This window comes from Staurois parvus, unplaced genomic scaffold (genome assembly GCF_062004578.1).
Source record: "Staurois parvus isolate SC_StPar_1 unplaced genomic scaffold, SC_StPar_1.0 ptg000192l, whole genome shotgun sequence".
In the NCBI taxonomy this organism is placed as follows: Eukaryota; Metazoa; Chordata; class Amphibia; order Anura; family Ranidae; genus Staurois; species Staurois parvus.
Genome location: NW_028317988.1, coordinates 2,601,126 through 2,623,580, shown reverse-complemented (window position 1 = coordinate 2,623,580; position 22,455 = coordinate 2,601,126). Strand labels below are relative to the sequence as shown.

General features: G+C 44.4%; 1 protein-coding gene across 1 annotated transcript in view; it reads left to right on the top strand.

Moving 5' to 3' along the window:
• The first annotated feature begins 2,675 nt into the window (after window positions 1-2,675).
• Window positions 2,676-22,455, top strand: part of PPP2R5A (protein phosphatase 2 regulatory subunit B'alpha) — a 140,715-nt gene continuing 120,935 nt past the window's right edge. Inside the window, exon 1 of the mRNA XM_089677794.1 lies at window positions 2,676-3,017. Coding sequence (XP_089533920.1) covers window positions 2,870-3,017 — 148 coding nt within the window. The 5' untranslated portion in view covers window positions 2,676-2,869. The remainder of the gene's footprint in view (window positions 3,018-22,455) is intronic.

Here is a 22,455-nt window from a genome sequence, read left to right as displayed (position 1 = left end):
GGTGTTCATGTGCATGCATAAACCAACCACAAAATTTCCACAAGATTCGCTGCCAGAAACCAGCGAGTGTGTGCGTGCATGTGTGGAAACGCCATGCGTGGAAATGCCATGAGCATGTGCAAATATGTCCTCGTGTGATGAAAAAAAAAGTTTAGTGCAAAAAATAAAGTTACATCCAAGCACTTAAAATCTGCTGCGCCTACAAAATTTTGAGCTACCCCCACTCCATACACGCGCATACGAAAGCAAATGCATGCATTTGGGACACCTATGTCTGAAAACACCAATTATGCTACACATGTTACATATCGCCATACATACTGAAGGGTACTGAAGTTTGTCACTGTTTCATGGCTGCGCACAATTTTAAGACTTGGCATGTTGGGTATCTATTTACTTGGCACAACCTCATCTTTTATATGTTACAAATAACTTGGGTATTATGTTGCACTTATGTGCCCTAAAAGTAACTTTATTGTATTTTTTCACTGAAATTGTGAGTTTCATAAACTCTTGTGACATAAAAAAAAGTTGAGTTTCATGATACCGTGTGACATAAAAAATGGGAACTACCACTATTTTATTCTCCAGGGTCTCTGCTTTCAGAACATATACAGGCATACCTCGGACTTTTTGTATTGCGAAAAATTTGTAAACCGAAACACAGTTTCCCATAGGAATGCATTGAAAACCAATTAATCTGTTCCGGAGGTCAGAAAAAAGTTAAAAAAAAAGTATTTTCTAGAGTTAAGTGTAATTTAATATTTTTAACTTTTTTTTTTTTTGATGGGCTTTATTTTGCCTTGAGTAATTACGCTTGAGAGTACAATGGTCGTTTATAATATGGTCCAAGTCCTGTTTGTTTTTGATCTATGCTGACATTTGTTGTAGTATGTTCCTGTATGCTGTATATCTCTTTGGATACTGTTATGCTTGTACTGATGTCAACAGCTGCAAATAAATAAATAATTAAAAAAAAAAAGTCTTTTATCTGTTCAAAACTCTTTATAAAGTGCACTTTAAAGTGGAGTTCCACTCACCCTGTCAAAAAATAAAAGTCAGCAGGACTTTTAAAAAACAGCCACTTACCTGTCCCTTGGTCCCGCGGTGTGTCCCCCGCAGCCCGTTTTACCGGCCGTCCTGTATTTCTGGTGACGGCATCTTCAGTGTGGGCACCCGGCTGTGACAGCTTGCGGCTTCATAGCCGGGTAACCACTGCGCAGGGGCGGACTGACCATTTGGAAACTCGGGCACCGCCCGAGGGCCCGGGGTCAGTAGGGGGCCCCATGAGATGCCCCTGGTACCTTTTTCATAGGCTTTTTTGAGTTTGGGCAAGGATACAGGGGCCCCATGATCCCCTTTTGCCCGGGGGCCCCATGAGTAGTCAGTGTGCGAGTAGCGCTGAGCTTCATGAATGGTCCTGTAGTCTTCTGGGACCTGTCAGGTGTCCCAAAAGACTACAGGAAGGGAGGGAGGACACCTTCCGCTAGGCGATCGGACCAGAAGTGGGAGCGAGTACCTGTCAAATTTGAGTACCCACTCCCCTCTGTCCCCCAAAGGTGCCAATTATTAATGGGGAGCCGGGGAGCAGTCCTTAAAGTGGAACTTCTCCTTTTGGGTGGAGCTCTGCTTTTAAGGCATAAATACTGTAGAGAGACATGATTACAAAAAAATTTCTAAATGCATTGAAAACCAATTAATCCATTTGTATTGCGAAAAACATTTGTAAACAGACATTATTTTCAATGGATTTTTATTCGTAAAACCGAAAATTACGTTGACCGAGGCGTTCGTAAACCGAGGTACGCCTGTATTATGTTTTGGGGTTTTACATAATCTTCAGGCCAATTCACACTGATTTGCGCTAAAATGTGTGGAAAATGGATGTACAATTCCCTCCATTTTAGTTGTGCGCTGGCATCCATTGACACACATTTTGATGTCACTTGACATGCATTTTAGCGCGTGTTAAAGCGTACTGCATTGTGATAGGATGTCCGGTGCGTTGCGATGACAACTGCTGCGTTGCGATGACAATAATACATACATGTATTTCAGCGCTAGGCGGGTCATCGCAATGCTCTGGTGTGACTAGGACACATTGGAAATGATTGTTTTTCGTTGATCTGGGATTTACAGCTGCACTAAAATGCAGATGAATGCACTGGTGTGGCCCTAAGTGCCGCATCACGTATATGCGAATTGGACGCAGTCGGAGCCGCATGACATGTGAACTACCATTGCTTCCTATGGTGCCTGTTCACATATGTCCGGGGCACTGGCGGTGCCCATTCAGTGTGGATGAAACGCCTGGGCAGAACACTGTCTGATTGAGCAGTAATGTACATCAATGTGTTATAAAGAGTCAAATTCCAGACTCCATTCACCTAACAGTCACATGACCGCTGTACATAGAATTTCCTTGCTGTCCTTACTGGAATTCTTTTCGCGGCCTGTCATTGGCTGAGCCACCTGTTGATGCAGCTCTGTCAGTCTCCATGACAACACAGCCCGCCTACCGCTCTTCAAATTTTTTTACGTGAGCGGTAAAGCCCCGCCCCTTCGCTCCGCGGCGCGCTGCTGCCCTCTGCCGGCCAAGGCCCGCACATTCCTTCCGACTCCGGAGCGCTGTGTGAGGTGGGAGCCGTCACGGAGATCCCGGTCTGTGATTGGCCAGGCGGACTGTCAGTCAGTGTCCGGCGCTCCGAGAGAACAGGCAGTCACCGAGCCGCCGCCACAGGTCTCCCCGCAGAGCGGCCCATGGAGGCTCCGCTGTGACGGAAAAGTTTCCCCGGGGAGGATGGCGGGGAGAAGAGTGACGGAGAGCCGCTAGAAGGGCCGGGACCGGACTCGCTCTCTTTCTCCAGCCATGTCCGCCATCTCCGCCGCCGAGAAAGTGGACGGCTTCACCAGGAAGTCTGTGAGGAAGGCGCAGAGGCAGAAGAGGTCTCAGGGATCGTCCCAGTTCAGGGGCCAGGGGGCGCTGCTGGAGCTCTCCCCACTACCGGCACTGAAAGGTGAGGCGGGGGCTGCATGGAGGGTGTATGGGGAGGGGGGAGCTACATGGAGGGTGTATGGAAGAGGGAGGGTGGCACCTGGAGGGGGGAGTTACATGGAAGGTGTGTTACGTGGACGGTGTATAGGGAGGGAGGGTCACATGGAGGATGTATGGGGGAGGAAGTGGGGCACCTGGAGGGGGAGTTACATGGAGGAAGGGGGGCACCTGGGGGGGAGTTACATGGAGGGTGTATGGGGGAGGAAGGGGGAGGTACATGGAGGGTGTATAAAGGAAGGAGAGCTACATGAATGGTGTATGGGGGCACCTGGAGGGTGTATGAAGGAAGAAAAGCTACATGGAGGGTGTATGGGGGGGGGGTAACTAGAGAGTGTATGAAGGAGAGCTACATGGAGGGTGTGTGAAGGAAGCAGAGCTACATGAAGGGTGTATGGTGGGTCACCTGAAAGGTGTATGGATGGGGAGTTTGCAACTGGAGGGTATATGGGGGTGAGGGGGGGCAACTGAAGAGTGTATGAGGAAGGGTGAGCACCTGGAGGGTGTATGAGATGAGTTCACAGCAAGGTGGCACCTTGAGGGGGTATGGGGGGTACTTTGAGGGTGTATGAGAGGAGCTCACTGCAAGGCAGGCCTTGAAGAGTGTATGGGGGGCACCTGGAGGGTGTATGAGGGAGGGGAGCACTTGGAAGGTGAATGAGGTGAGCCCAATGTAAGGTGTTCCCTGGAAGGTGTATGAGGGGAAGAACTCACTGTAAGGAGGCCCATGGAGAGTGTATGGGGGGCACCTGGAGGGTGTATGAGGGAGTGGGAGCACTTGGAGGGTGTATTAGGGGAGCTTACTGCAGGATGGCACCTGGAGGGTGTATGGGGGGAGCTCCCTGCAAGGCGGACCCTGGAGGGTGTATGAGGGGAGATCATAGCAAGGTGGCACCTGGAAGGTCTATAATGTGAGCCCACTGTAAGGCATCACTTGGAGGATGCATGAGAGGCTCCTGTGCTAGGCGGCACCTGGAGGGTGTATGAGAGGCTCTGGTGCTAGGCAACACCTGGAGGATGTATCGGGGACACTCTGTGCGGCAGCACATCAGGCGTGTATGTGGTAGGAGAGATTATTGTCCGGCAGCACCTGGAGGATGTATGCGTAAAATAAGGCCTTCTCATAGACTCTGACATGTGTTTGGGTGAAATGACGCTGTCTCTTTAAGGACTTGTGACTTTTCTCTGACTTTCCTGTGCTGGGGATATTTGGTGTCTGTCATGCAGACCATTGATTGCCAGGTGTACCCCCCCCCCTTTCTAGTTTTGGGTAGAGAATACCAGGAATAACACTGCTGTCGGGTATAATTGCTTCTGGGGGGATTCGCCCGCTCTTTGTACGGTGACCTCTGACATTGGCGAAGACAGCGATGGTAAAGCCAAAATCTGAGTTGTCACCTTTTAAATCCCTTCCTACCTTTATGTCTGGGCAAAAAACAAAACACAAACTCCCCCGCCTAGTGAATCCAGCAGTGCTCTGTAGATTGCCCCGACACCTCCTGGGAAATGTGATGTGAGGATCCCAGGACGGCGTGGGGATGGAACTGCAAGAAATTCAGAAGTGCGGAGCCACAGGAACGAGATTTACAGAATATGAAATAAAACCAAAACTGGTTGTGGAGTTGTATGCAGAGCGGGAGGAGGGGTTGGTTTCCTGGAAGATGAGGGGACACGTTAACCTTTCCCTGCTCTAACAGTAAAGCAGTTGTGACTTTCCCCGTGTGTATGAATGTGTATATGTACACGCTGGACCTGCATATCTTGCTGCTGGTGGTTACTGACTTGTGGGGTTGGAGTAGTAGCAGTGGACAATCACTGTCCTGTAATCACATCTAAGGGGTACAGTGAGGGGGCAGGCCCTGTCATTCTGTATCCTGAACCCCTTATCTCAAGACGGGGACATTTAAGCCGGCCATAGATGCATGGAATCTTGACCTGTTCAGCAGGGACTGACCAACATTCGATCTATGGGCAGGCTGGTTGTACTGAAAAGTCTATCCATCGATCAACTTCAGTACAGTCGGCTTGTCAGATTTTTTTTTTTGCATACAATTACTGCCGGTGGCTAGCAGTAATCATTGTGTTCTGCCAGCAGGAGAGGCTACCCGCCAGCAGAGCACAAAAGCACTGCGATAAGGATTCTCCCATCAACACAGTCAGTGCCCTATGGCCGCAGGAAAAAAATCACCTCATCTATGCCTTACAGGCACTTTTCCTGGGGAACCATGGTCTGTGGGGATACAAAAATGCTGGGGATTAGATTTATTTATTCCAGGTACTTATATAGCGCCGTCAATTTACATGGCTCTTTTACATATATATTGTACATTCACATCAGTCCCTAACCCTCAAGGGGTGTACAATCTAAGGTCCCTAACTCACATTCATACACATACTAGGGCCAATTTAGACAGGATCCAATCCAGCATGTCTCTGGAGTGTGGGAGGAAACCCACACAGGCACAGGGAGAACATGCAGGTGATGCCATGATTGGGATTCGAACCAACGACCCTTATACTTACAGGCAGAAGTGCTAAGCATTTAGCCACTGTGCTGTCCACTTTCTTTGAAGTGTGGGAGGAAACCAGAGTACCCACGCAGACACAGGGAGAACATACAAACTCCATGCAGGTGGTGCCGTGGTCGGGATTCGAACCAACGACCCTAGTACTGCCGGGCGGAACTGCTAACCATTTAGCCACTGTGATTTGTGTGAAGCAGGGGAGGACTGACAACTCATGGGGCCCCCGGGCAATAGGGGATCATGGGGCCCCTGTGTCCTTGCCCAAACTCATAAAAGCCTATGAAAAAGATACCAGGGGCATCTCATGGGGCCCCCTACTGACCCCGGGCTCTCGGACAGTGCCCGAGTTTCCAAATGGTCAGTCCGCCCCTGGTGTGAAGTATCCTCGTACATACTCATGATGTATGGGTAAGGCTACGTTCACACTGATCTGTGACAAAACTGCATATGCGTATTTACTGCGTTTTTTTAATAGGACATGTGACTCTAAAAACCACGCCAAATATGCAGCGCGGATGCGTTTTTGATGTAGTTTTGCAACATTTTCCATTGATTTAAATGCGGTGGTGTGTTTTTTGTTTTTTTTTCTTTACCACTCCAAACCTGCACCAAAATGCAGCAAGGAGGATTTAAAAAAACACCTCAAGGGATCAGTGTAAAGCGTTCCATAGGAATACATGGTCACACACTTTACTTCCACTTTTTTTAAAAGAAGATAAAGGGATCAGTGTGAAAGCAGCCTAAGTGAAGGGTTTATTGGTGTGCTCCGGAGAAGTGAACCACTTTGTCTTTTAGGCCCTGTTAACATCTGGGTGTTCTGGAATCATCGGCAAAACCTCATGATTCTGTCCACCGTTCTGGAACGCGGTTAAATTGCCACAAAACGTGCAGTGTGTGTTTGGGTGCCATTATCGCCCCAAATGTGGAAAAGAGCGTTTTTGTTGCATGACGATGCACATGGAAATACTCACACCAAAGTTGGCTCCAAAAAAAGGTGCAGAAGCTACTTGGGCAAGTTTTTGGAGCACAGAGCGGTCCATTCACATGAATGGCACTGCTCCAAAAACACAATGAAAAATGGGATAAAACTGCAATGCCCTGCTGTCGCTAGATGTGAACGGTGCCTTATGCCTATGAGAGTATCACACACATGATTGTACCTTGTTTTCTGCATGCTAGTCTCATACCAAAAGTGAAGAGGCTACTAAAGTTACAAATATTCTCATAAAACAATACAACTTCAGAAGTGATGTAATGTATTCTTTCATTTCCCAACATGTTCAGTCTTGGGCACTTGATTTCTTTTTTTCCTACAAATACTATTCTAATTACACAGAAATCCTTCATTCTGTTTGAGAAAAATGATCACACTTGTCCCTTTGGTTATTTTCACATGAACTCTTGTGATCAGCTCTCAAAAGCTGTGTACTAACAATCAGATTATCGGACGATCGCTCTGAATGCATTTTTTTTGTTCAATTTTCTCATCGTGTGTACCAGGCCTTAGGCTACGTTCACACTAGCGTTGCGCGCAGGTGGCAGAGAGCCGTTTGGAAAGCGTTTTTACTGCTTCCCAAACGCCTCTGCCAATTCTGCACATTACAGCACATGGTGCTGTTCTAACGGGAGCGTTTGCGCTGTGGCAAAACGGACGCCTCTGGTCGAGTCAGGAGGCGTTGAAGCCTCCTATTCTAGTCTGTGGTGCCGCTCCGCAAACGCCCAGCCAGCGTGTACAGTTGCGGGGCGTTTGCGGAGCGGTAACACCACTCAAACTGCATTATAGGCGTTTGTGGGGTGTTGACGCTCGGCAAACGCCTAGCAACCTCCGCTAAACCGCGCATGCGGCATTTGCGGAGCGTTTGCTGAGCGTTAAAAAACGCTCTGCAAACGCCTGACCAACGCTTCCCAAACGCTATAGGGGCGTTTGGCAAGCGTTGGTAAAACAGCCAAGTGTGAACGAGCCCTTAGTCCTGATGAGCAGTTGTGGGCTTACTGTGAGGTCTTGTGTACACAGGCTTTGACTTTAGAAGTTGCTGAAAGCAAAATTGCACAAAATCCTGTCTGAACTTCTGTAACAATTAAAATGCAGTTGAGTCGGATCTCGGAGGCATTCAGAGCACTCGGTGGAAACATACGGAGGGTACATGCTGCTGCTGCACATTGTGATAGGAAAGAGCAGCTCCAGGGATGGAATGAAACATTCCTGGCAGTGGCAGCTGTGGTTAAGGTGAAGACAATATAAAATGTCATGTGGTAGTAATTCCTGTAGGTGAGGTGAATGGAACACAGCTGGGATTAAAATCTGCTGGAATCGAAGGCCAGGAATGTGAATTTATTGTGTGTATGCGCTACCGACAATTTACACAGCACTTTACATATGCTGCTCAAAACAATTAATGGAACACATCAGATCTCAATGGGGAAATATCTCCTGCTGGATATCTACACTGATATGGACTGGGCAATGTGTTAGGAATGTAAGGATGTCCCGTCGTTTGATCGAAATGAAAATTATCAACCTACAGAGGACTGAATTCAAAGACACCCCGAAAATCAAAGTGAAAAAATGATGCAGCAGGCTAGTCCATTTTGCTGAAATTTCATTGCAGCAACTCAAAGTGGTAGTAGTTTGTATGGCCCCCATGTGCTTGTATGCATGCCTGACAACATCGGGGCATGCTCCTAATGAGACGACGGATGGTGTCCTGGGGTATTTCCTCCCAGATCTGGACCAGGACATCACTGAGCTGCTGGACAGTCTGAGGTGCAACCTGGCGGTGTTGGATGGACCGAAACATGATATCCCAGAGGTGTTCTATTGGATTTAGGTCAGGTGAGCGTGGGGGGCATTCAATGGTAGCAATTACTTCATCCTCCAGGAACTGCCTGCATACGCTCACCACATGAGGCTCGGCATTGTCGTGCACCAGGAGGAACCCAGGACCCACTGCACCAGCGTAGGGTCTGACAATGGCTCCAAGGATTTCATACCGATACCTAATGGCAGTCAGGGTGCCATTGTCTAGCCTGTAGAGGTCTGTGCGTCCCTCCATGGATATGCCTCCCCAGACCATCACTGACCCACCCCCAAAACGGTCATGTTGAACGATGTTACAGGCAGCATAACGTTCTCCATGGCTTCTCCAGACCCTTTCACATCTGTCACATGTACTCAGGGTGAACCTGCTCTCATGTGAAAAGTACAGGGCGCCAGTGGTGGACCTACCAATTCTGGTGTTCAATGGCAGCTAATTGAGCTCTATGGTGCCGGGCAGTGAGCACAGGGCCCACTAGAGGACGTCGGGCCCTCAGGCCACCCTCATGAAGTCTGTTTCTGATTGTTTGGTCAGACATTCACATCAGTGGCCTGCTGGAGGTCATTTTGTAGGGCTCTGGCAGTGTTCATCCTGTTCCTCCTTGCACAAAGGAGCAGATACCGATGGGTTAAGCAGCTGAAACTGATTAACAACCCCCTCTGCTACTTAACTGACCAGATCAATATCCCAGGAGTTTCATTGACTTGATGCTATACTCTGATTAAAAAGCGTTCCTTTAGTTTTTTTGAGCAGTGCATGTATTGTACATTCACATCAGTCCCCACCCTCAAGGAGCTTACAATCTAAGGTTCCTAACTCACATTCATACGTATTAGACAGGAGCCAATTAACCTACCAGCATATCTTTGGAGTGTGGGAGGAAACCAGAGTACCTGGAGGAAACCCACACAGGCTCAGGGATCGACTTCTTCTTCTTTTTGTTTTTCTTTGTCAAAAAGGTGGAAGTTATTTATCAAGCCTTTAAGTAAAAAATAGTTTCTGGGGTTTGTGCAGTTGTTTCCTTCATGTGGTGTTACAGAGCTGAATTTCTGTTTTTTTTTCTGCTGGTTGCATTTTACAGGGTTTGTTTGATCTATGATAATGTGTGCTAATTGCTTGAACAGGATGTTTTTGTGAGCTGTGCTGAGAAAGTGCAAATAAAAGACGCAGCACTGTACTGTCACTGCAGGGTTGGTGTGCTGGAGTATTCTCTGCTGGTATAAATTCAGAATGGTGTATGTGTGTATATGTACTGTATATGTTTGTGTGTATACACGCGTGCGCACACACATCTTTTGAGACTTCTCATGTACACAGCCTGTAAATGCTCTTTTATTCCTCTTTTATGTCCTCTCTTATTTAAAGTATCTTTTATTTAAATCTAATAATCCCCATTCTTCTTCTGCATTATTTTCACCTGTTGATCCTGCAAATAATGAAATTCGACCGGTTCAGCAGGGACCAGCTTTTGATAAATGTGTGGCTGTTACTGCTTTGCAGAAATCAATCATTTGATTGACTTCTATCAAGGTAACCTGTTGGAAAATTCTTCTTGATCAGTGGCTGCAGCTGCTGATCAGTGTATTTTGACCATGGTAGCCATGGTCAAAATACACTGATCCCCCCCTCCACCAAACTGATCCCCCCCCTCCACCAAACTTTACACTTGGCACAATGCAGTCAGGCAAATACCGTTCTCCTGGCAACCGCCAAACCCAGACATGTCCATTGGATGGCCAGATAGAGAAGCGTGATTCACCACTCCAGAGAACATGTCTCCACTGCTCGAGTCCAGTGGCAGCGTGCTTTACACCACTGCATCCAACGCTTTGCTTTGCACTTGGTGATTTAAGGCTTGGATGCAGCTGCTCGGCCATGGAAACCCATTCCATGAAGCTCTCTATGCACTACTGTTGTGCTAAACTGAAGGCCACATGAAGTTTGGAGGTCTTTAGCTATTGACTCTGCAGATAGTTGGCGACTTCTGCGCACTGTGCGCTTCAGCAGGCGCTCACCCTGCTCTGTCATTTTACGTGGCCTTCCACTTTGTGTTGTTCCCAGTTGCTTCCACTTTGTTATAATACCACTAACATTTGACCGTGGAATATTTAGTAGCCAGGAAATGTCACGGATGGACTTATTGCACAGGTGGCAACCTATCACGGTACCACACTTGGAGTCACTGAGCTCCTGAGAGCGACCCATTCTTTCACAAATGTTTGTAGAAGCAGTCTGCATGCCTAGGTGCTTGATTGTATACACCTGTGGCCATGGAGGTGATTGGAACACCTGGATCCAATGATTTGGAGGGGTGTCCCAATACTTTTGGAAATACATGCAGGCCATAGATGGGGAGAAAACCGGCCAATTTTTCTTTTAAAAAAAATGAAAAAATTGGTCGTTCAATCGGCCGACGTTACCAGGAACGGTAAAAAAAAATCGACCGATTTTCATCCCGTCTACAGCCGGCAAAAAGTGTCTCTGCAGAGAGCTCCGCTATTTCTTTGACATTTATAGCGGCTGCAACATTGTATCTATTTGTATCCATTTAGGATACAGATGTTTTTATTCGGAAACAGATACATTGTTGCAACCGCTATAAATGTCAAGGAACTGTCAAAGAAATAGCGGAGCTCTCTGCAGGGACACTTTTTGCCAGACATGAATTCTTCTTCTTCATCCTCTTCTTCTTCTTCTTCATAGTCTTCTTCATCCTCTTCTTCCTCCTCTTCATCCTCTTCATCCTCTTCTTCCTCCTCTTCATCCTCCTCTTCATCCTCCTCTTCATCCTCCTCTTCATCCTCCTCTTCATCCTCTTCTTCCTCCTCTTCTTCTTCTTTCTTCTTTTTGTCTTCCTCTTGCAGGTCACTGCTCATGCACAGATTTTTTTATCGGTAAATAGATCGTCCGATTTGGCCATAATTGCCGCAAAAATCGGCCGATCGGCAAAATCGGCCGATCTTTTTCCAACTTTACCGATAAAAAAAATCTGCCAAAATACCGAAAAACGGCCGACCTATTAACCCACTAACGATCCGAAAATCGGCCGATTTTATTTTCGGCCGAAAAATCGGCCGATTTTTCGCCCCATCTATGGCCTACAATAATGTGTATGTTACATATATTTATTTATTTTTTGTACATTTACATAAGTCCCTAACCCTCATGGAGTGTACAATCTAAGGTCCCTAACTCACATTCATACATGCACATACTAGGGCCAATTTAGACAGGAGCCAATCCAGCATGTCTCTGGAGTGTGGGAGGAAACCCACACAGGCACAGGGAGAACATGCAGGTGATGCCATGATTTGGATTCGAACCAATGACCCTTATACTTACAGGCAGAAGTGCTAACCATTTAGCCACTGTGCTGTCCACTGACGGAACAACAAACACCCAAAAAATAATTGGACAGTGTATGGCCAGCTGAACACATTTCTGATTCCTTGGTGGCTACATCTCTCCTCCACTGATCTATGGAGGGAGCCATAGTTGTCAGCCTATGTACCTCTCTTGATATAGACTACAAACCTATCAATATCTCCATCTTCATTACATGGGGGAAGGGTAATGGGTAGTTTACAGGTGATAGCTAAGAAGGAAGACCTTGTCTGTGCAGTTTAGAGGAAGTGATAAGGACACCGCATTTCTAGCAAGATCAACAGGTATTTTCTGTGTCTGATGAAAATGTTCTAGGCTTGAAAAAAAAAAAAAAAACGAATGCGGTCACAACATCTAAGGACTGTGAGCTGCAAAATATTGTGTTTTTGTTCTTAGGCTTGGTTATCTTTATTTTTTAATTTTTTTTTTGGGGTGGAGGGGATATTGCAATTGTGTTTGTGTTTTGCAACTTTTGTTTTCTTTTCCACACTTTGCTAATGTATTCAAATATATTTTGGATTGCTACTGAGAGTTTCTTTTGTTTGTAAACTTAGTCATTTAGATCCACTCATGTACACTGCAGCTGCTAAATTGAAGTTTAGAAGCAGTTGTGTTTTTTTTTCCAGCAGCCCCTGAACTCTTCTTTGTTTTCCTATGTGGTCATGTACACATAGGTGTCCGGTTATGAACCAGCGGTAATAGATCGCTGCTCAGTTCTCCGGCATTCTCAGGAGAACTGTGTTCTCCTGTGAATGCAGTTTATGAAGCAGTTCTCCTAACAAAGGGAGAACGATCTCCAAATGCTGGAGAACGGTCTGCAAACTCTGGAAAACTGCTGATTTTACTATAATCTCGTGAGATTACAGTAAAAGATCAGTTTACTAAGCAGAGGTAAATTATCTCTGCTTAGTTTTCGGTCCCTCCGATTCTCCAGCTCTGGGCTGGAGAATCTGGAGGGAGAACACAGATCTCCAGAGAAGGGCTAAACATATTCTCCTGGGTTTTATAAACTGTGAATGACCAGAGAATGGCTGTGATCCTCTGAATCTCAGCTATTCTGTGTGTCATAAACGGACACCTTAGTTGTTTACAGGCAGTTGAGCTTGCATGCATTTTTTTGAAAGCACAAAAATCACATTCAGGAGTAGAGTTTACCGGCATTCCAAATGCTTGCAATCGTGTGTAAACAGGTTTGTGCGCGTTTGCGATTTGGTCTGGTCTGTATCCAGATGCTGTCCAGAGCCTTTTTTTCTTCATCAGAAATACATGCACAGCGTTTTCCATGCATTCAAATGGACCCGGTACACCAGTGCAGTCAGTTCCAGGTTTCGCATGCAGGAAAAAATGGTAAAACGTGTCGCATTATTTTTGCACAGAACTGTACTGGAACACATTAAAACCGCAAAAAAGCACAAAGATTGTTGTGTGCGCTCCAGAATGCATCTGAAGGCATTACAGAACTATGTAGCTCTTCCCACAGTGCCAAGCATGTTTCACGAACCACTTTTGCTACAGTTGCAACACCCATCAGAGAGTACTGCTCTCTCAGCTTCTGCTCTCTCTATTTCTCACAAAATGTCTGAAATAGTTAATTTACTATTTTTCAGTGCATTCTGGGCATTTGGGAGGGTCTCCTGAGGTTATAATTTTTAAAAACACTTCTAAGCGCAAACACGCATAAACGCGGTAGGTAAGTGCGGCTAAACTGATGGTTGCAGTATGACAGGCTGCAGCTGAACACTGTAACTGCAGTTTGGAGCATTTGCGTGTGTACAGGGATGAGTGAACAGCCCTGGATGCAAACTGTCTCCAGGGGAGTATGCCTCTTTGCCTTTGTGAATAAGCCCCTAAAACATACCTTTCCCTTTTTAATATCCTGTTCTTTTCTTCTGGATCTTGCCACTTTGGAGCATGTCTGCAGTAAACCTGTATTACGTTTGACATCCGGGCAATGCTCGTGTGATTATACTTTTACTTCATATAGCACCGTCTTTCATCCTATGGACCACATTTCTTTGTAACTCAATAAATGGCTCAATAAAAGTCCTGTTGGGTGACATTGATTGGTGAAGAGGGTGCTAGAGAAACATAACAAAGTGTGTTCTACATTGTGGCATAGGGTGTATGCACATGTGTGTCTTGTTTCAGAATCTTATGTCATTATTATAAAAGTACGATCTTAACTTCAACTTTCGGTGTGAAATCGTATTCTTAATTTGGATGTGATTTTTTTTTTTTTTTCTTTTCTTTAGTGTTTTTTTTTTTTTCCCTGGCCTAACTTGTCTCCAGATCAATAGCAATTGAAGGGTACCTTGGCACAATGATATTATTGTATGCGCGCAAACAATCCAGCTGCCTGCAGGCGAAAATTGTCTGTAGAATTCTTCATAAACATTTACACTTGGCTCAGCTGGAGCGTATGTGTTTTTGTCTATAGAAAGGAAGACACAAGCTGCTAATGCTCTGTCCGATCTGCTGCTGGGGATTCCTACAGGTGACCTAGCAATGGGATGGTTACCAATCTGTGCAGTAATGGCCTGTGAGGGAGATGCTCATCTCATGTCTATGGAGTAGTTATGTTGTAGTCTCCTCAGCCCTCTTCCAGTGTTTTCTTCACCAATCTGGCAAGATACTTAACTGTATTAAATCTTTAATGAATGGCCTCTATACTCATTTCTTTGAAATGTGATATTAAACCCGTTTTTAAAATTCTTTTTGAAGGATAAGTCCACCTTTCTGCAAGAAATAATGAGTGCACATATATTTGCAGGTGAAAAAAAGTGCTTCCCCCCCCCCCTCAAGGAGCCTGCAGAGCATTGCACATACGATCAGTGGACTTCAGGTGAAATTTTGCATTCCTGCAGACATATCCTCCGGCTTTCTTGCCTGTACCTCCTGTACGGGTTTTCTGTAGAAAGCTGGAGGACATACCAGTGGAATAGGAGGGCGCTCATCAGCACCCTTGCTGTCCATTGAGAACTATAAGCCGCCTGCCTTGGTAGGTTTCTCATTTACAAATTCCTTTGAACGAATAACATTTTTAGATGTGGCAGCAGATGTGGGGAGAGGAACCCCCAGCCCACTGTCACAGCAAGGGGGGGGGGGGAATTAGGGGGGTGTGGGAACTGGTGTTGGAGCATGTTATAACCATAATACGGATGTGACTTGCTTCAATGAGTAAACTTAAACTTTGAAATGTTGAGGGTATGACTTACATTGTCATCCGCTTCTTTTCCAGTCTTTTTTTTGTCTGTCTTCCACTTTTATACTGACTCCTGGCCTTAATTTACGTCGTAAGGGTGGCTCCTTGGTTTGTAGGGTCTAACATAGCCCCTTCGGAGCCACCCATGGGCATACTTACAGATTATGTGCAACCGTTGCCTGCCCTGAACACACACACAAAGGCAGCACTGAGGAATAGAAGGAAACGTCACCACAGGTGTGCTTGCACAGTGGCAATAGGAATGAAGGACATTTAGTATTAAGGAGGGTAATCAGACACTTGTTTACATTCAGAGTGCATGCTTTCTGGCCGGAAGTTCAGAGAAGCCGCATTGAAGAAGCTGCTGGCTGCACAAGTGTAATGTTTTTGTAATAGGAATATGCAGTGACGTAGATTTTACAAATCGATAATTATCCAGTGAAGCACAGATCAAGGACAATGTATTTGTAATTAAAAGGCTGAGGCTTTAATACCACTTTAAAGGGTAAGTTCAGGCTTTGGGTTCCAGAACCTTTTTTTTGGTGTCGTGCGTCCCGTGATTATTGAAGAATAAATAAATAAATGCATTGCTGGTCAGTATTATTGCGCGCATATACACACGTATGCCATACTTTTGTTTTACTAAAATAAAGCTAGAAGAATTTTTACATGTGTATACATGTGTGCACAAGTGCTATACAACTTATTTTCACATGTTTTTCCGTCAGGAATGTCTGATGTTCATACGTCAGTATAGTGTGCAAGTGCACTTACAGAGGCTGTAGGCACAGGAGTGTCTAGGCACACCCGACCTGTCAGGAAATATATTGCTATTTTTCAGTAGGATTTTAGGACAAAAGGTTTCCGTTTTATATATATTTTTTTACAGTATTGCTTAGTCACTATGAATGTACCACTTATAAATGTTCCCTATAATATAGCAAATCTTTACTCTGAATTTCAGGTTCACTTTAACATGCTGTTTCATTTGAAGGCCTGTGTGTAAGGTTAAAAAAAAGAACTTGTTTCATTAGCCATGCTGCACCCTGCCCCATCCCCTTGCTGTTCTGTTTTGTTGGTATCCTAGATAAAGCCTGTCTTAACAGGGAGTTGCCTGTCCTGTCCATGGTGTACAGTATCTGTACATGTACTATTCACTGTACAAATCTCCTTAGTGAACAGCCATGTTATGCTCGGGCGATTTCACCATGCAGTGTCAGTACTTTCTAGCATTGGGGCAGGTAGCTTACAGTTTTCATTTTTTTTTTTTTTTTTTTTTAAATTTGGAAGCTGGTATACATGTCTGTGAACAAGGGGTCAAAATATAAATCAAATGGTGTAGCGCTACTGAATTTAAATATTGATACTAAAATAATGATAATAATATCAAAATATATGAATGCAATAATAGTGAAATGAATATGTGACTGAATACATACACTGTGACAAATACAAAGTGATCTGATCCTCTCTGGGATCTAAAGTGAAACACCTTAAGGTGATACAGAAAACGTGGAACAAAAATGGTCCAAACTGGACCCAATATTGTGAGAAAACCATAAAACTCAAATCCCTAATTGGGACCAATCAAAATGGCTTAACAACTCAAATACCAATTAGGGATTTGAGTTTTATTGTTTTCTCACAATATTGGGTCCAGTTTGGACCATTTTATTCCACGTTTTCTGTATCACTTTAAGGTGTTTCACTTTAGATCCCAGAGAGGATCAGATCACTTTGTATTTGTCACAGTGTATGTATTCAGTCATGTATTCATTTCACTATTATTTCATTAATATATTTTGATATTATTATCATTATTTTAGTATCAGTATTTAAATTCAGTAGCGCTACACCATTTGATCTATATTTTGGCATCTTTATCACCCATAGGTATAGGGCTGTGTGTTAGAAGCTTTTCAATATTGTTTATATTCTTCACTTAGAAGCGCAGGAGGATCATATTACTATTGTGAACAAGGGGTGATGTTGATGAGCAATCACAGCTACTGTATACTCTGGGAGCCAGGATGACCATGTATTAGGGTTTAACCCATATGGAACGTGCGCAAAGTAGCGTGCTGTCCTTCTGCAGACCTTTTGCATCTTGCTGATGTGCACATTTGTGTATGGGTTTCTTGTGCTTAGGACAGCCCACTGACATGCTAGAAATGCATCAAAAGTTTGCCTTTACCCCTTCCCCGATGCTCCCCCTCCCTGTGATAGTGGATGTGGGTTATTCTCCCAGCACCCACTTTCACTTTCTAAAATTTGTAATTTATTGATTCACAAGAAACTGCAAGTACCATCAGCCATTGCGGCAGACGTACCCGTAGTTTAAATAAACTGTGGGTGCGCTGATCAACACAATTCAGTAATTCAGTCTCACTGCCTACAGCTCTGCAATGACAATCCGTACATAGGTATGGGCAGCAGAGCTCTCGGCAGTGTGTGTAGCTCTGCAATGACAATCTGTACATAGTTATGGGCAGCAGAGCTCTCGGCAGTGTGTGTAGCTCTGCAATGACAGTCTGTACACAGGTATGGGCAGCAGAGCTCCAGGCAGTGTGTGTAGGTCTGCAATGACAATCCATACACAGGTATGGGCAGCAGAGCTCTAGGCAGTGTGTGTAGGTCTGCAATGACAATCCATACATACTTATGGGCAGCAGAGCACTAGGCAGTGTGTGTAGCTCTGCAATGACAATCTGTACATAGTTATGGGCAGCAGAGCACTAGGCAGTGTGTGTAGCTCTGCAATGACAATCCATACACCGGTATGGGCAGCAGAGCTCTCGGCAGTGTGTGTAGGTCTGCAATGACAATCCATACACAGGTATGGGCAGCAGAACTCTCGGCAGTGTGTGTAGGTCTGCAATGACAATCCATACACAGGTATGGGCAGCAGAGCTCTCGGCAGTGTGTGTAGGTCTGCAATGACAATCCATACACAGGTATGGGCAGCAGAGCTCTCGGCAGTGTGTGTAGGTCTGCAATGACAATCCATACACAGGTATGGGCAGCAGAGCTCTAGGCAGTGTGTGTAGGTCTGCAATGACAATCCATACATACTTATGGGCAGCAGAGCACTAGGCAGTGTGTGTAGCTCTGCAATGACAATCTGTACATAGTTATGGGCAGCAGAGCTCTCGGCAGTGTGTGTAGGTCTGCAATGACAATCCATACACAGGTATGGGCAGCAGAGCTCTCGGCAGTGTGTGTAGGTCTGCAATGACAATCCATACACAGGTATGGGCAGCAGAACTCTCGGCAGTGTGTGTAGGTCTGCAATGACAATCCATACACAGGTATGGGCAGCAGAGCTCTCGGCAGTGTGTGTAGGTCTGCAATGACAATCCATACACAGGTATGGGCAGCAGAACTCTCGGCAGTGTGTGTAGGTCTGCAATGACAGTCTGTACACAGGTATGGGCAGCAGAGCTCTCGGCAGTGTGTGTAGGTCTGCAATGACAATCCATACACAGGTATGGGCAGCAGAGCTCTCGGCAGTGTGTGTAGGAGTCTGACTCAATCACGGGTGCAATGCTTTCCAGGCTACATTTTAAAAAAAAAAAAAAAAAAGTAAATGCACATTTTTTTTTTTTTTTACCTTGCAAAAAGATGTGCATTTATTGCTTTTAATGTAAAGGTGAACGTAGCCTTAAAATACGGTATTTTGTTTTCAGTCTTTCATTTGATCTCACTGCATATTCCCTGGGTTTTTGTTGAGGCCGATTGAATTTTCTTTGCGTTTAACTTTCCTGTAGCTGACATACTTTTTAGGCCATTTTGCTTGACTATACGGAAGCGGGTTATATTCACTGTATATGTATATATTTCTACTTCTTTCAGGCTTGGCAAAGCATTTTAAAGGTACAGTATTTCCCATGTTTGCGTTGCTGTACATTGCATTCTACTGTGGGCTGAAGCCAGGAAATTGTTAAAACATTCAGGACTCATTCACACTTGGGCATCTTGGCAGCGTGGTCTAAAATGTACACATTAATGCTTGTTGCCACAATGCATGGCAGCACACCTGCTCTATGCGTGGTGCGTTGTGCCATTCATTTCTATACCCCAATGCATTGTACAGTAGATCACATTACCCGGCTTTGTGGAACAAGGTCTTGTATGTTTTTATCTGTTGTGGTGCGTTGGCAACCCATTATTAATGAATGGGCTGCCTTATGTAACACATGTTAAGGTGTGTCATAATGCGTGATAACGCATGTGTGTTAACTCACTGAAATGTTTAGTGTGGCCCTCAGTCACATTCTTTCCCATGTGGCTAGTTTACAACTATAAGCTGCATTTTAGTGATTTTTATTTTGTTTTCAAAGGTAAATATGAGGGCCCGTTCACACCTATGCATGTGCATTACCACGTGTGAATTGGGTAGAATTACCACATATTGATGAGATTTAGATCAAGTTGGTCTTCTACATGAATCTAAAAAAATAAGAATAAGCAATAATTTTTAATGAGTTTAATTTATGAAAGGGCAGGGAGGTAAAATTAAGTGGTTTACAGCTGACCAGGTCTGAGTTGGGGTAGATATGCACTGCGTTTTCTGTATGTTGGCCAGCCTAATACTAGTTTATAAAACTTTTCAGTGGCAACAGAATGAAGAATGAAATAACAGTGTTTCTGAATATCAGTTACATGAGAATGGGTGTGGACTCCTTCATGCTGCTGTTTGGTGTTTTGGGCCTCATGAATGTTTACAAATGAGAAGGTCGCAGTTCAGGCTGAGCACAGGACAGGTAGTAAGTACACAGAACGTAGTATGGAAATTTAACTTCCATCTCCACCTCCAGTAAATTGGAACTACCAACCAAACTGGGCTATGTGCTTCGAAAATGGCTGCTCTGTCAGTGGTAACTAGAGTTGTCTAATGCAGCTTGGATAATGAAAGGAAGAATCTGATTTCCATGGGTAATAACTTCCCTTTTGGCAATTTTAGGTGAAATAAAATATTAAAAAGATGTTTTATATGCCTCGTTCCCAGTGTGAGGGCTGCATGCGGGTCTTTGATGTTTTGCTGTGCGACCCTCAAGCTTTTTGACCTCACATTTTAGAATGTTTTGGTCATAAAGCCTAGATTGTAAGCTCGAAAGAGTAGGGCCCTCTAACCCCTCGTTGCCCCCCCCCCCCCCTCTATTGTACAGCGCTGAGCAAACCCTTTGGCGCTATATAAACTCGATGTAATAATAATAAAGCACTTGTGTCCTCCTAATGGGACTGATGGAATGAGGATTCCCCAGGTGGTTCCCCTTCTCCCGCATAAAATTTGATGCTTGTATCTCCTTCTCTTCTTTCAAACATTCCGTAGAAAAAAAAACCATAATGGGCAGAAATGGTGCTTTTATCCTTTATAACACTTTAATATAAAATTGATAAAAATACCACTCACAAATTTTTGGTGCTAGATCACACCAGATGTAAACAGCATAACAACAGTGACACTCTCCTTCTGTATCCTCCTTCTAATATCGCGTTGAATCGTGACGTCTGCTAACCCCTCCCCTACGCGTTACACTACAGGTCACGTGGCTTCCTCAGGGGGACATGCTTGCTATGCCTCCTATTTCCCCAGCCACTGGTCTTGGCTCATCCCTTCTGTAGTTCTTTCTCCAGGAAGCAGTGATGTAATTTAGCTCCACTTGCAGTGGTGGGTGGACCGAGACTCTGACACATTCAGCATGTACAGGCCTAGTGTATCTACCCACATTCACTATTCCCTGTGGATGATAGGAACTGTAGTTTCCTTTTGCTGCAGAGAGAAGAGAGGGTATGATATAAACCCTGCTGTTATACCTCCTCATTGGCAGAGCAGATGCTGTTCTCTTTTGAATTACAGAGATAAGGTCATGAAAAGTCCTCAGGCACACGGGACATTTTTACAGCGGCTGTTTTTGCGTTTGGCGTTTTTTCTACTGCCAGTAAACTCCCCAGCATGTTATCCTATGTGTTCATGCACACAGACTGTAATCATTTTTTGGCTGGAAAAAAAACCCAGGACTAGTGGGTTTCTAGAGGAGTTTTTTTAGCTAGCAAAACACTCTAATGCTGAAAAACGTTCTAAACGCAGCAAACCAGTGTTTTTGGATAGTTTTTTGACCCCCACAAAAAAATTTTTTTTGGGTGTAAAAAATGCGGCTAAATGCTAATTCAAAAAAGCTAAAAAAAAAAGTTTCAAAACTCACATATTTAACTTTACACAGCTAATGTTACCAGCGTTATCAAAACGTCCCGTGTGCGTGGAGACTTAATGGTAAAGATTTTCAAAATGTTTATTTTCTGTTTAGTGTTTTGTGGGGGGGGGGGGGAAAGATGGGTTGTTGTATTTTTTTTTTTTCTGCCTATTTGAGTTCTTTAAAGTATTTGTTTTTTTATCTCCTGTCCCCTAAATGTTGTCCCCTAACTTGTTTCATAAGTACAATGTAAGACATATCTTGTTTAAATGTATATACTGAAACTATCTGATCACATAATGGATGTCACATTATGAATGTATATACGTATTTCACTGTGCAGAAAATATATTGTTATAAAACTGATTCACAGGAGCTTCATGGCATTTAGTGGGTTGTTTTGCAAGACTGGAAAATACATGTCCATAATGGGAAACCCCCAGGAGCCACATTACATGGATTTATTTTTGGACCTGTAATTGGTCATAAGCTTGTGGAGGGAAGTATTACCCTAGAACAGAGTGGCACCAAACACTATGATCTGATCTCAAGACTAACTACTTAGATGATATTTTTAATACCTTTTATATTCCAAATAATATGACCGTATTTATTTACAGTGTGTAGTTGGCTTTACACAGTTTTGAGTTTTTGATCATCCTAACCTCCCATAAAATACTCCTGTCAATAGTATTCGCTTTCTAGATTGACTTTTAAACTATAGTGGAGCACTCCAGTATGCAAATACTGACCCTTTCAGGCAGTGCCCAGCAGGTTGATGTCTTCCTTCTCTTTTATATTAGTCAGTATAGCTGTCAAAGATGGTGGGCCAGTAGGAGGTGTCTGGGAACATATTGGGTTCCTGCATTGTTTTTATTATTGTATACTGTAATCTAGAACTGTATCCATGTTGTGATACTTTAGGGTGCAGTTGGTAGATCAAAGCAGTGTTGTCACCTCCGTGTATGAAGTGTCTGCTTAGACTACAATGGGATGAGAAAACGTTGCAGGGGGCTTGGCTGTCCGCATTGTTAATGCGATTTATCTTGTGTATCTCTTTAAAGTGGTTCTAAAGGCTTGTTTTTTTCTTCTTTAAAATAAAAACATCATACTTGCCTGTTCAATGGTTTTGCACAGAGCAGCCCCAATCCTCTGGTCTTCGATCCCTTGCCGGTGCTTCTCACCCCTCCCCCTTGTCAAGTGGGGCACTGGTGCTTGCTGTGCCGCCTGTGTGTGTCTATGGGACACACAGAGTATGGCTCATTCCTGCTCCCTCCTCACT